The 13,221-nt window shown below is 47.0% G+C and overlaps 1 protein-coding gene across 2 annotated transcripts in view; it reads left to right on the top strand.

The window, feature by feature from the left end:
- The window catches only part of APBA1 (amyloid beta precursor protein binding family A member 1), a 232,670-nt gene that overhangs the window by 206,216 nt on the left and 13,233 nt on the right, over nt 1-13,221 (top strand). Inside the window, exons 6-10 of one of the 2 annotated variants that reach the window (XM_065908281.1) lie at nt 1,324-1,356; nt 2,398-2,484; nt 3,361-3,546; nt 7,071-7,250; nt 9,712-9,924. In XM_065908281.1, coding sequence (XP_065764353.1) covers nt 1,324-1,356; nt 2,398-2,484; nt 3,361-3,546; nt 7,071-7,250; nt 9,712-9,924 — 699 coding nt within the window. The remainder of the gene's footprint in view (nt 1-1,323; nt 1,357-2,397; nt 2,485-3,360; nt 3,547-7,070; nt 7,251-9,711; nt 9,925-13,221) is intronic. The other variant, XM_065908282.1, reaches the window with a different exon arrangement.

Genomic DNA, 13,221 nt, shown 5'->3' with positions numbered 1-13,221 from the left:
AGTAAATAGTACAGTATTATGTGGTCCAAGATCAGTTGACTCTGTGATTGGTAGACTCTAAGGATGCAGAACTGTGGGTGCAGAGGAACCAGCTGTGTATACAGAAGGCTAACTGTAAGTTATACACGGATGACCCCGTGGTGGTTGGCACCCCTAACTCCACGTTGTTTGAGGGTCAGCTGTACTCATTTTATCCTCACAACAGCCCTATGAAATAAATTCTGGTTTTCTCTTCATTTTACATTTGAGGAAACTGAAGCACAGAGATGTTAAGTGTCTTGTCCCAAGTCACATGACTAGTAGGTAGCAGAGTCAGAATTCAGTTTTGGACGGTCTGGCCTCAGAGTTTCTACTCTTATAGAACTCTGCTGTCTTGAATAAATCTTATATCCGTTTCTAGTTAGAAATAGGCTTTATTGAAGCCGTGGTGGCTCAAATAGTGAAGAATCTGCCTGCAGTGCAGAAGATGAGAATTTGATCCCTGGGTCAGGAAAGTCCCCTGGAGAAGGGAATGACTGCCCACTCCAGTATTCCTGCCTGGAGAATTCCATGGACAGAGGACCCTGGCAGGCTACAGTCCATGGGGTTGCAAAGAATTGGACACAACTGAGCGACTCACACACACACACACACAGGTTCTATTAATATTATACAAATTTAAGGCAAGAAGTATTACTGGAGTTAAAGAGGAAGAACAGTTGATTCAGAAGTCAATAACAAAAAGATAACTAGGAAATCTTCAAATGTGCTTAAATTAAGAACACAAATAAGGTTCAAAGAAGACATCACAGTGGAAATTAGAAAGTGTCTTGAATGAAGCGATAATTGCAACATATTAAAATTTGTGGGATATAGCTAAAGTGGAGATTAGAGGAAGATTCATAGCTTTAAATATTATCAGGAAAGAAAAAAGGTTGAAAATCCATAACTTAAGTTTTCATCTTAAGCTAGAAAAAAATTGGCAAATTAAACCCAAAGAAAGTAGAAAGAAATAAAGATACAGGCGGAAGTCCATGAATTAGAATATAGACATACAATAAAGGAAATCAACAGAATCAAAGGTTGGTTCTTTGAAAGCATCAATTGCAGTTAGGTATAAGGCACCTCAGTACATGTCCTTCCTCCTACTGCCCCCGCCAGCTACCAAATTCTGATTTAGGAAATCAGCAGTCGAGTGGGATTTGTTTTTAAAGCCAGTCCACCTCCCACAGAAATGCTTTATACCCCTGTCGATATTAGTTTGTCAATTCCCTTTTCAACTTTGAGTCTCTGCAAGTTCTTTTCTAACTGTTCTCCTGTCTCTGTTTGTTCCATGCTAAGCAGATGGCCCAGAAATTAGCCAAAAGCAGGAAGAAGGTGCAGTACAAACAACTTCATCAGCTTGATGTTATGCCTGTTTTTTTTTTTAATTTTTCATTTATTTATGTTTTGCCTTTTTTCTTATTTCGTGTTTTTGTTTTCTGCATCCAGCAAGTTTTTGTTCAGATTTCTTTTCGAACCGCCCCATAAGCCAACGTTTCTCAAAACTCAGTTGCCCAAAGTGGCTGTTTTCTGTTGCTCATTAGTCATCTCACTCCAGAGGAAGGCCAGGGAGCAGACGGACTGCTGAAGGAATCCTGCAGTAGTGTGCAAGCGCCCACCATTCAGGAGCATTCACATGGCAGGGACCTGGGTCTGCTCAATTCTAGTCATGTTTGATTTGTGGATTTGTCAGATTGCTGGATGCAAAAAAGAAAACTCGCTAATAACCACTTGTGTGCAGAATCAAGCCCTAAATGAACCAGATTGGTGCGCTTTTTTTTTTGGTTGTGGAGCTTCCAGGTGCTTTAGAGCTACCCGTGGGACATTGAGGCATTGGGGCTCGCTCTTAATGGGGTGGTTTCCACAGCGGGTACTGCTTCTGTGTTGCTGTGGTGTGTGGGAACATGAAGACCCTCTTACCAGAACTGCCTCCAGATGCCTTGTTTGCACCTGCTATAAATATCGACACCCGCCCCCTGCCCCATCCCTTGAGCAGGAGCAAACTCTGATTTCTCCAAGGTCCTGGGGGTATGAGTCAGTCACCCTGATTCCTTCAATCTGTTGGGCTCTGAAACCCTTGCAGAAAGCGCCATTCATGTCATTGTTCAGAGTTAGATCTGCTGCAGTGAGTTACTGCTTCCATGGTGGAAGAAGCAAAGGGTGTCCACATTTCTCCCTGTCACCTGGAGGTGCTCACTCTGGTCCCCGTGGCCGTCCTCTGTGTGGTCCCTTTGGCTTTGGCAGTCTAATTCTGGAGTCTGAATCGCTGTTCTGGTGACTGTGTCTCGAAGCCTCTGTGTGTGAGTTAACCTTGCTCCCACGCACCTGGGTCAGAGCAACATGTTAAGCTTTCCCTTGGTACGTTTTCCTTCTCAGGCTCCTGAAGGTGAATCTCAGCCAATGACCGAGGTGGATCTCTTCATTTCTACCCAGAGAATCAAAGTATTGAACGCCGACACGCAGGTATTAATTCGCCAGCTCCCACCTTCCTAGGGGGTGAAGCTTAGCATGGCAACCAGGAGACTGTCTCCTTGTCTGTCAGGCAGCTGGGCCCAGATGCTGGCTGGCTTCCACACAAGCTCGGAGGCTGTGTCTGCAGTGCCTGCTGCTGATGTGGGGGGTGGAGGTTAGGGAGGGACTTGGTAAGGAAGGTTGGGGCTGTTAAAGATCAAAGGGAAAAACAAGCCACAGATACTGTTTGTTAATAATTCTCACAAACTTTTGTCAGAAGATTCATGAATTTGAACAGATTAGCCTTTCAAGAAATTTTGTTTAAAATCACACGTACACACATAAACAGAACACAGTGATTGCATGCAGATTTTTTATTTTTTTAGCTTCCCCAGCAGGGGTTTCCCAGGTGGCCCTAGTGGTAAAGAACCCACCTGCCAGTGAAGGAGATGCAAGAGATGCGGGTTCGATCCCTGGGTCAGGAAGACCCCCCCGGAGGAGGGCATGGCAACCCACTCCAGTATTCTTGCCTGGAAAATCCCATGGACAGAGGACCCTGGTGGGCACTGTAGTCCAGAGGGTCACAAAGAGTCAGGCATGACTGAAGCGACTCAGCACACACCCACAGAGATTCTGCTGGTTGTAAAATGATTTAAATTCCTTTTCACATACCACAGACCACTTCCTGCTCTGGGTTATCACCAGTCAAGGGAATTGCTCCCAGGCCTGGGTGGGTACATGTAAATCTGCCAACACAGTGTTTGCAGTGAGCCCCAGAGCACCGCCACCCGCACCCGCAGTGTGTGTGGACTGCCCTTGGCTACACTGTGGGTGGCAGACTCTCTCTTGATTCTCTAGGCTCACCAGCCTCTCCCGTCTCCCCTGCAGGAAACCATGATGGACCACCCTCTGAGGACCATTTCCTACATCGCAGATATCGGGAACATTGTTGTGCTGATGGCCCGCAGGCGGATGCCCCGCTCCAACTCCCAGGAGAACGTGGAAGCCTCCCACCCATCCCAGGATGGAAAAAGGCAGTACAAGATGATCTGCCATGTCTTCGAGTCTGAAGATGTAAGGGTGGCCTCCTCTCATCTCCCTCCCCGTGATCTGATCTGAACTGCCCTTGGGTAAACGGGTTCCCTCTAGTTCTCAGAACCTGAATTCTAGGTGAGACAAATACTTATTGAGCACTTACTATGTGTCAAGCACTGTTTTAGTGCTGGGGATATGAGGCTGAATAAAACAGACAAGGTACTCCTCGTGAAGGTTGTAGAGAGACAGAAAATGAATAGATAAATATACTTAATATAAAGTTAGGCAGAGGAGTGTTTAATCAGGAAAAACTAGGTCAAGGGATAGAGGGGCAGGGGCTGTTTCAGGTAGAGCAATGATCAGAGTCCTTTCTGAAGTCACATTGGAGCTGAACCTGAATAGAGCTGAGAGGAAAGAACAGGTGCAGAGGCCCTGAGACAGAGGCCTGCTGACGGAGTATGAGAAAAGGCCAGGAGACAGGCGACCAGAGGGCTCTGCAGGACTGCCCTTTGCTAACAGGAAAGTTGGCGTCCCTGCCCCTCCCCACCACGTGGCGTGAGCACCAGCCACCCACTCCTTCGCAAACCCACCTGTTCCTCCAGTCACAGAGCCGGGGCTTCCTGACACCCATCTCTGCACGTGATAAAGTCCGCAGAGGAAGCTAATTCAGAGCAGAGGTGGGGCTCCTCCTTCCCTTCAGCCTTCTTCTCCAGTTGTCCCTAGAGCTGTTGGCGAGGCCACCGGGCTTCAAGCTATTTCAGCACCACCCTTTTCCCAAAGCTCGGCGGGCCTCGGCAGCTCCCTCCAGGCCAGCGCCACGGCCCCGCGATGGTTTCCAACTGCAGAGCCTCCCCAGAGATGGCCAGGTCAGTGCCATTGACTGAGATAAATTTTCCTCCTGCTGTCTTTCTCATACTGAATAGAGAGACCTTATCTACTTAAAGAAAATTGCCTCGGATAGCCTTAGCTCCTTGAAAGGGGCCATTTTTCTGCCTGAGAGCATTCATGGAGCCATGGTAAGCGGCCTGCCTCTGAGAAGTTAGGAGTCAGACAACATCCAGGGAAGCAGAACCCTCGTGGCTGTAGCCTCAGACAGGAGGAGACGCTTATGTGTTTGCACCAACTTTTACTTGTCTGGTTCTCAGCCCAGAGATAGGGGGCTGAGAAGACAGAGAGCTTGAAGCACCTGTCCTGGCCATTCTCTCCACTTCTCCTGTGAAACTGAGACCAAACTTGCAAACCTGGAGAAGGTTCTTGTACTGCTCCAACGGAGTTACATTTAGAATATTGTTTCATGTGTCCTGCAGGCCTGTGAAAAGATGGCGTTAGCTCTGCTTACACAGACATGAGGTCCCGGTTCAACCCTCAGCCACCTCTCCCAGGCTTGGTGCTCCTAAAGGAGGACTTTGTCTCCCTTGGGGCTCCTTTGGGTCTGTCTGTAGGGGAGACAGTGAAGGGGAAGAAGGAAGAAGCAAGAGTGGACCTGGAAATCTTGCTGCTTTGCTTCCAAGGCCCAGGATAGAAGAGGAGAGGATGGGCTCCGGAGCTGGGAGACTCGGATGTGAATCCCAGCTCATGTACAGGCTGTGCAGCTGCTGAGATTCTACAGAACAGGCTTCCGTGTGGCTCAGGTAGACCCAGCAGAGATGAGAGTAGCCTGAGCTGTTGGCCCGGTGCATCCACTCACGATGGTCGGGAAGTCCACTGACTGTGTCCTCAGACACTTTTTTCAGTTTGTCTGTTCACACGAGCCTCTGATGCCCACAGCGATGCCTCGGCAGGAGGCGGTGTGGTGGTCCTTGGCATGACATGTGATGTCACCAGACTCTCAGAGTGAGAAATGGTCAGCAGCATTTCTTTCCCCCAAGCCAACCACACAGAAAGTTCTGACATCACTGTTAATTAACTGCTTTCAGCAAAAATGACTAAAGATAGGGAAAGGAGGACTGGAGACGACAGTTGTGAGTTTGAAACGTTGCCCTGGAGCATGTTGTTGTTTTGTGGGTTTTCTACCCACTGGAATTTGGGAGAGCAGCAGTACCGGGGTGGGCAGGTGGTGGCCTCTGGAATTAAGCTGCCAGGATTCTCAGCCTCCAACCCCACCCCAACTTACGCTCCCAACCTCCTTTTCCTCATCTCCCCAATGCGAACAAGGAAACAATACGTAAAACAGATACACAGCTTTAAAGTCTAAGAGCTCTGAGAAACAAAAGAGATTTTTGTACTCATTTGGCTGATAAGCTTGCTCTGAGCTGCAGTGAGACACTTTATAGGATTTGTCCAGCTTACTATGAATCTCACACATTTTGTTGCAGGAATATTACTGAGTGTGTTTAGGCACTTCTCCAAGCTCTAGTGGGGTTTTTACGCAATGTATGATGTAGGCACTCTGTTACCTTTGTAAAATTTGAACATTTCTGAATTCTGAAACTCTGCCCTCAGAGCTTAGGATGAAGACTTGTGGACCAGTCACACTTATATCATAGACTTGATGTGACTTTATGTGATGATGTTTATATGGGATGTGATGTGGCACAGGCTTGGTTGCTGCTGGCCCTCCCAAGTTGTGATGTTTATTAATTAATGAAGGGAAAGGTTATCAAATTCCAGTGTGGAAAAAAGCTCAACGGAAGCAGAGTTCCCAGCCTGTGAGCTGTGTGACCTTAAACAGGTTCCTTTGTATCTCTGGACCTCTTAGCTTCCTCACGTAGAAAATGTGGGGTTGGACTCGATCAGGGTTCTCAATTCTGTTGGACCCAACAATCCTTTCACATAGCAAATATTTTATAATGCCCTGTTCATAGACAATATGAATGAAATTCACAGATCATATAATCTCCTTTTCTGAAAAAGTTTTCACAAAATAACCAAAGTATTGCCATAAATGTAATACAAAGTAGAAATAAAAGGAAATCTAAAGTAAGATTGTTGAAAGCTAAAATAAAATAGTTGATAAACACATTCATGAGCGCACACACACGCACACATGAAGAACCTCTACACTCCATAGTCAATGTGCAGAATGACGGAGATAATTTATTGGCAACCCACATCTCACAAACAGCATTGATGCTGATGATTTTCTAAAGTCATGACGCTTACTCATGGTCAAGTGCTGGATAAAACATCTTTTCTCAATTCACATAAGAGTTATATTCTTGGAACACTGTGTTTTAGAGCCATGCCATAAGTTTTGTGGTTTTATATAAATTAGAGTTGAATCCTAGATTCAGGCAATTGAGCACAGGTGTTATATGTACATGAATGTCTGGGGGGATATCTTAAAATTGTGCAGGATGTGAAACAGCTCATCTTGAGCAAGACTGTCCTTTGCACAACAGTAAGTCCAGCATCTCTGACTCCTGTCCACTGAATGCCGGCAGCTCCCTATGATCATTGTCATAATAAAAGATGTTCCCACTAATTTTGGAAATGCCCTCTAGAAGGCACTGCTGCGCCATGGAGACCCGCTGTGCTAGCCAGTGCCTAGGGCCCGGCAGTCTTCAGGGACCCAGGTCATCTACCGGCAGCCCTGACCTGCTTACCCTGCCTCTCCTCTCCAGGCCCAGCTGATCGCACAGTCCATCGGGCAGGCCTTCAGCGTGGCATACCAGGAGTTCCTTAGAGCCAATGGGATTAACCCTGAAGATCTCAGCCAGAAGGAGTACAGTGACCTGCTCAACACCCAGGACATGTACAACGACGACCTCATCCACTTCTCCAAGTCAGAAAACTGCAAAGATGTAAGTACTTCCCTGAACCTGTTCCCCAGGCGGGGCCAGCTGGGCCTGCCTACTGAGGAGGTGAAGGCAGAGTGCCGGGGTGGAGCGTGGTGTTCACAGAACGTTGCTGAGGGCTCAGGCCCATCTCTGGCTCCCCTCGTGTGTGGCCCAGGTCATTAAAGACGTCAGCTGAGGGCCGTGGCCAGCGAGGCAGGGTGTCCTCTGCCCCCTGTGATCCACAGCTGACTTTTGGGATGGGTTCCAGAAGCAGACAGGACCTAAACCTGTCTTTTCAAGCTCCCGGTCTAGGAAAGGACACATTTATAAAAGGGAGGATCTTAAACGATGATGCTGGATGGGTACTATTCAGATACAGCTGTGCCTAGCAGAGTGGAGCTAGTCTCAGCTCTCTGGGGTCAGATGAGGTTTGCTGGGCTCTCCCTGGGACTCTGCAGGAACAGCTGGAGGAAAGCAGGGCCATCTGACCTGTTCTGGGGTCTGGGTATTCTCTGAAAAGTGTAGAGGAGTGCAGAGGGCTGGACCCCAGTAACAGAAGCATGAGGTTTCATACACTCAGGAACCATCTGGGGAGCCACAGATGAGACACTGAGGCTGGACTGTGCATATGAGAGAATGCTGGGCCTGGGTCAGGACTGGCAGGCTTGAGAGTCCAGCCAAGGTGAGGGGCCTGGACTTTATGCCCAAGATGTAGGCCAGTGATCTTTCAATTCATTCATGGATGCTAGATGTCCTAGGTTTCCTGGAAGCAGAGCCCGAGATGGGAATTCTGGTTCAAGGGATCTGTGGGGAGGTGGGGGCAGGGTGCACTCAGGAAACAGTGAGTGGGTGGTGGGGATGCCACGAAGGACTGTGGCCTTGCTGGGGATGAGCAGCCTCTGATCCAAATGGAAGCACCAGGCCACACATCACAGAACCGTCTTGTCCACCTGGATCCAAGAGAGCTGGCAGGCCTGTGCCCAGGCTTCATCAGTCATTGGCAGTGAGGTCAGACGGAGGTAGGTGAGTCTGCTTGTGCTCAGAGTTCCCCAGACTGGGGGCTTCCACAGCAGAAATGCATTGTCTTCCAGTTCTAGAGGCTGGAGGCCTGAGATCAAGGCGTCTGCAGGGTTGATTCCACCTAGGGACTGTGAGGGGGAAGACCCATCCCAGGCCTCTCGTTCGCTTGCAGATGGTCATCTTATCCCGGCTCTGTCTTCACTCTGTGGCCACATTTCCCCTTTTTATAAAGATACTAATCATATTGAGCTAGGACCCACCCTAATCATTTTTATTTTAGCTTGATTGCCTATGAAAAGGCCCAATCTCCAAACAAGTCCCTCTTTGGAGGTACTAGGTGTTAGGACTCCAGCATATGAATTTGGAGGGTGGAGGGGTACATGATTCAACTCCTAGTAGGTGGTGACGGCCATGTGGCTTAGGGCAGTTCTGCAGGAAAGGGGCCAGTTGTGAGTGGCAGCAGCGGGGGGAGGAGGACAGCAGCCTATGAAGGGACTTTGTCAGGCCCCAGCGCCCCCACTCCAGTATGTGTTTGAGCATGTGTGGATCTATAAATGTGAAGAAATAAATACACACATACTCTTTGTTGGTTGCTTCCAAGAAGCATCTTACCTGTCTATGGTGTGTCTGCCTTATCAAACTGAACATATCTGAAACCAGCTCCTGGCTTCTCTGCCCAGCTGGGGAAGGCCACAGTAATGACGCATATCTAGGACCAGTGTTTTTGCACTACCAACCTTTTTCTTTTTTCTTAACTTTCTTGTTGCAGAGAAGTGTCTCTATAATGCATGTTTATTTTTAACTCAAAAATCTTAAATGTTGGAGGGAATTTATGAGGCACTGTGAAACAGGGGATCTGTGGTAGAATCCAAAAGCTATTCTGGAAACCAGAAGATCCCACCAGAGCCCCCACCTACAGTCTCTTTTGCCCTTCGCTGGAGACTTTAGGAAAAACAAAACAAAATATGACACCCCATGTGGTTGTAGTACCAAGGCAGGTACAAGTGCTGAGTCTGACTTGTACAAGTCCAACTCTTTGTGACCCTGTGAATTGTGTCCTGCCAGGATCCTTTGTCCATAGGATTTTCCAGACAAGAATACTGGAGTGGGTAGCCATTTCCTACTCCAGGGGATCTCCCCGACTCAGGGACCGAACCTGCATCTCTTGCATCTCCTGCATTGGCAGGTGGATTCTTTACCACTGAGCCACTGGGAAGCCCCAAGGCAGGATGACTTTTACAGAATAAGAATTACAAAAAAGGGGTATGTGCCTGCATGACATCGTTTCTTACCATCCCCAGATGCCATGGAATACAGAGAGGACAGCATTTGTCTGGGTTGGAGTCATCAGGGAAGTGTCTGTCATGTTTCATCAGGACAGGAACAGGGGAAATGCCTTGACCTCTCTCTCTACCCTGGATGGTTGCTGATTCAGCATTTCTAAGTGTTGTGTTTCTCCTTTCAGGTCTTCATAGAGAAGCAGAAAGGGGAAATCCTAGGTGTGGTGATTGTGGAGTCTGGCTGGGGATCCATCTTGCCAACTGTGATCATAGCCAACATGATGCACGGAGGCCCGGCAGAGAAGTCAGGGAAGCTGAATATTGGGGACCAGATCATGTCCATCAACGGCACCAGCCTGGTGGGCCTGCCTCTGTCGACCTGCCAGAGCATCATTAAGGTAACCAGAGATGGGAAAAGTCCAATTCCATTGTAAACCCCAAATGACGTGAAGTCATTGAACATATTCTGAGTACCAGCCACTAAGAAGGACACAAATACAAAAGGCATGGACTTGCACTTGAGCTGTTTTTGCTCTGTACAGATTCCTCCCTGAAACTGTTTTTTTCAGTGATGGTATTTTTGGCTCATATAACACCACTGACTAACACCGTGCCCACTGCAGACATCACTAATCAATCACAGCACTCTCTCCCACTAAGACTCAGCCTCAACAGAATTTTCCTCAGCTCAGTAATCAAAACACTCACATATAGTCAGCTAGGTGTGCCTGAGGTGACTTGCCATCCCTATCACAAGTCAAGGAAATGCCTCAGATGGCAGAGCACTGTCCCCCACGGTGATCCAGGTGAGTGTGTGCTCCCCAGAGCCGCATAACATGATTCTCATGCCAAGTGGAAGGAAGGAAACTGGTACCATCTGTGTACACCTTCTGCAACCTGACATAATTCTTTTTTTTTTTTAATTATTTCTTGTTCAACCTGAATTGATGCTGTTTCATAAGACTGAAAAGAGCTACTTAAAGGAAAATTGAATACGAGTATTTAAGAAGAAGAAATTAGATTTTCTTAGAAACGAAGCATGCAAGTGTAGTCTCCTGAGCACATTGGAATTTTCTGATTGCATGGCCAATAGGAACAAGAATATTTTCCCTCTGCTACAATATCTGGAGACCCTACTAGCTCTGTAGCAAGCACTGTGGTACAGGCACACTGGGATCCCATGACTTTCTTTGGTTCCTTGGGGTTTCCTGAAAGACTGTAAACTAGAACATGGCTCTGTGTGTGAGAGAGAGAGAGAATAAATATGAATAAATATGAATTCATGTAATAGTTATTCTAAGCAGAAGAAATCACAAGAGACAATATCCTTGGCCAAGGGGCCTCGGGTGGAGGAAAGGTCAAGGTGTAGGTGTATAGAACAGTTTGTTTTTTCCTTTTTTAATGTTATACAGGAATTTTTCTCTTTTTGCCTGCTTTTTAATCAATATTTTTATTGAAGTATAGTCGATTTACAATGTGTTAATTTCTGCTGTTCAGTTATACATATGTATACATTCTTTATTGTATATTGTTTTCCATTATGGTTTATCATAGGATACTGAATTATCGTTCTCTGTGCTATACAGTAGGACCTGCTGTTTATCCATTCTGTATCTAAAAGCTTACATCTGCTGACCCCAGCCTCCCACTTCATCCCTCTCTCAACTCCCTCCACCTGGCCACCACCAGTCTGTTCTCTGTTTTCGTGTTTCTGTTTCGTAGATGGGTGTATTTCTGTCGTCTTTTAGCGCTGCATGTAAGTGATGTCATATGGTATTTGTTTCTCTCTTTGACTTACTTCACTTCATATGATAATCTCTGGTTGCCTCCACGTTGCTGCAGATGGCATCGTTTGGTTCTCTTTCACGGCTGAGTGGTATGCGTGGTATCTGTGTACCGCATCTTTATCCATTCTGTGCATAGACATTTAGGTTGTTTGTATGACGTGTATACTGTGAAGAGTGCTGCTGTGATCACAGGGGTGCATATGTCTTTTTGAATTATAGTTTTGTCTGGATATGTGCCCAGGAGTAGGATTGCTGGATCCTGTGGTAATTTTATTCTTAGTGTTCTGAGGAACCTCCGTACTGTTTTCCATGGTGGCTGCACCAACTTATATTTTCACCAGCAGTGTAGTAGGGTTCCGTTTTCTCTAAACCTTCTCAGCATTTGTTTTTTACAGACTTCTTAATGAGGGTCATCCTGACTGGAGTGAGGTGGTAGTTTCTACCTCACTGTAGTTTTGATTTGCATTTCTCTAATAATTAGTGATATTGAGCATCTTTTCATGTGCCTATTGACCATCTGTGTTTCTTCTTTGGAGAAATGTCTGTTTAGGTTTTCTGCCCATTTTTCAGTTGGGTTTTGTTGTTGTTGTTGAGTTGTATGAGCTGTTTGTATGGTTTGGAAATTAAACCCTTCTTGGTTGCCTTGGCTGCAAATACATCCTCCCAGTCTGACGGTGGTCTTTTCATTGTGTCTTGCCTGTTTGTTTTTAATGAAACAAACTCATAATCACACCCAGAAAGAAATAGCCCTTTCTGGCCTCATTTCTTTTTGTTATATCTTACACTTAAATTTTACCTCTTGCTTAACATACATTAAAGATAAGATTACAGAACCTACTTTAAAACATGCATATTCATTCAAACATGTTTAACTGGGCTTCTGTTGGGCTGAGCTGAACTGTGGAGCAGCCAGAATGACAGTATGCATCTGGAGGATAATTATCATTGAAAGGATTCAGGGAACCCTTATGGCAACATAGAGCTGAGATGCTAAGAGCTTTTAGAGTCGATTGGTGGTGGTGGGATCTTGGTGAATCTTGAAGGAGGGGTAAGGAAAGTGGCCTTTGGGGGTTTCTCCTGGAATTGACAAGACAGTGGACTAGGTTTGTGGTGGGGAGAGAAAGGTTTGAGCCAGCCTGGGAAGGCTGACCTGATGGTGTGACCATATGGAAAAGCCAGGGAGGGCCAGGAATAGAAAGAGAGGACCCACCTCTGGCTTCTCACTCACACGTGCCAAGGTTCACACATGCACTTTCACACCAGAAGCAAGTTACTTATTGAACACCTGTGCATGCGTGTGAACCGTTGAGGGGCCCTGAGAATCAGATATGTTAGACACCGTCTGCATCCCAAGGAGCTTGGTCTCGTTGGGGAGGAGTGAATGAAAGGGCTGATAAGAGCAGTGAGTAGATCATTCTAGATAATAGCAGTGACTAGACCATTCTCGAATGCGTATGTTCACTGGAAAAACCCCACAGCGGCCTCCTGGAGGGTAGGTGCCACTGTGCAGGCTAGGAAACAGGCATGGGAGATGATATAATCATTCAAGGTCATACGTGTCAGTAGTGAAGCCAGGTTGCTCGGCCACCCTGATATCATTCCAGCAGCATCTATGGTCAGACCCTAGGGAAGCTGTTCTCAGCTTGGGGGATCCTGAGCTCTGTGGGGGACATTGGGCAGTGTCTGAAGACTGTTTGGGTCATCACCGCTAGGGAGGAGGAGATGCTGGCATCCAGTGGGTAGAGGTCAGTTGTTGTTCAGTCGCTCAGTCGTGTCCGACTCTTTGCAACCCCATGGACTGCAGCACACCAGGCTTCCCTGTCCATCACCAACTCCCGGAGCCTGCTCAAACTCATGTCCATTGAGTCAGTGATGCCATCCAACCACCTCGTCCTCTGTCATCCCATC

Source organism: Muntiacus reevesi, chromosome 17 (assembly GCF_963930625.1).
Source record: "Muntiacus reevesi chromosome 17, mMunRee1.1, whole genome shotgun sequence".
NCBI classification, from domain to species: Eukaryota; Metazoa; Chordata; class Mammalia; order Artiodactyla; family Cervidae; genus Muntiacus; species Muntiacus reevesi.
The sequence above is the reverse complement of the archived record's forward strand: the minus strand, read 5'-3'. Positions and strand labels throughout refer to the sequence as shown.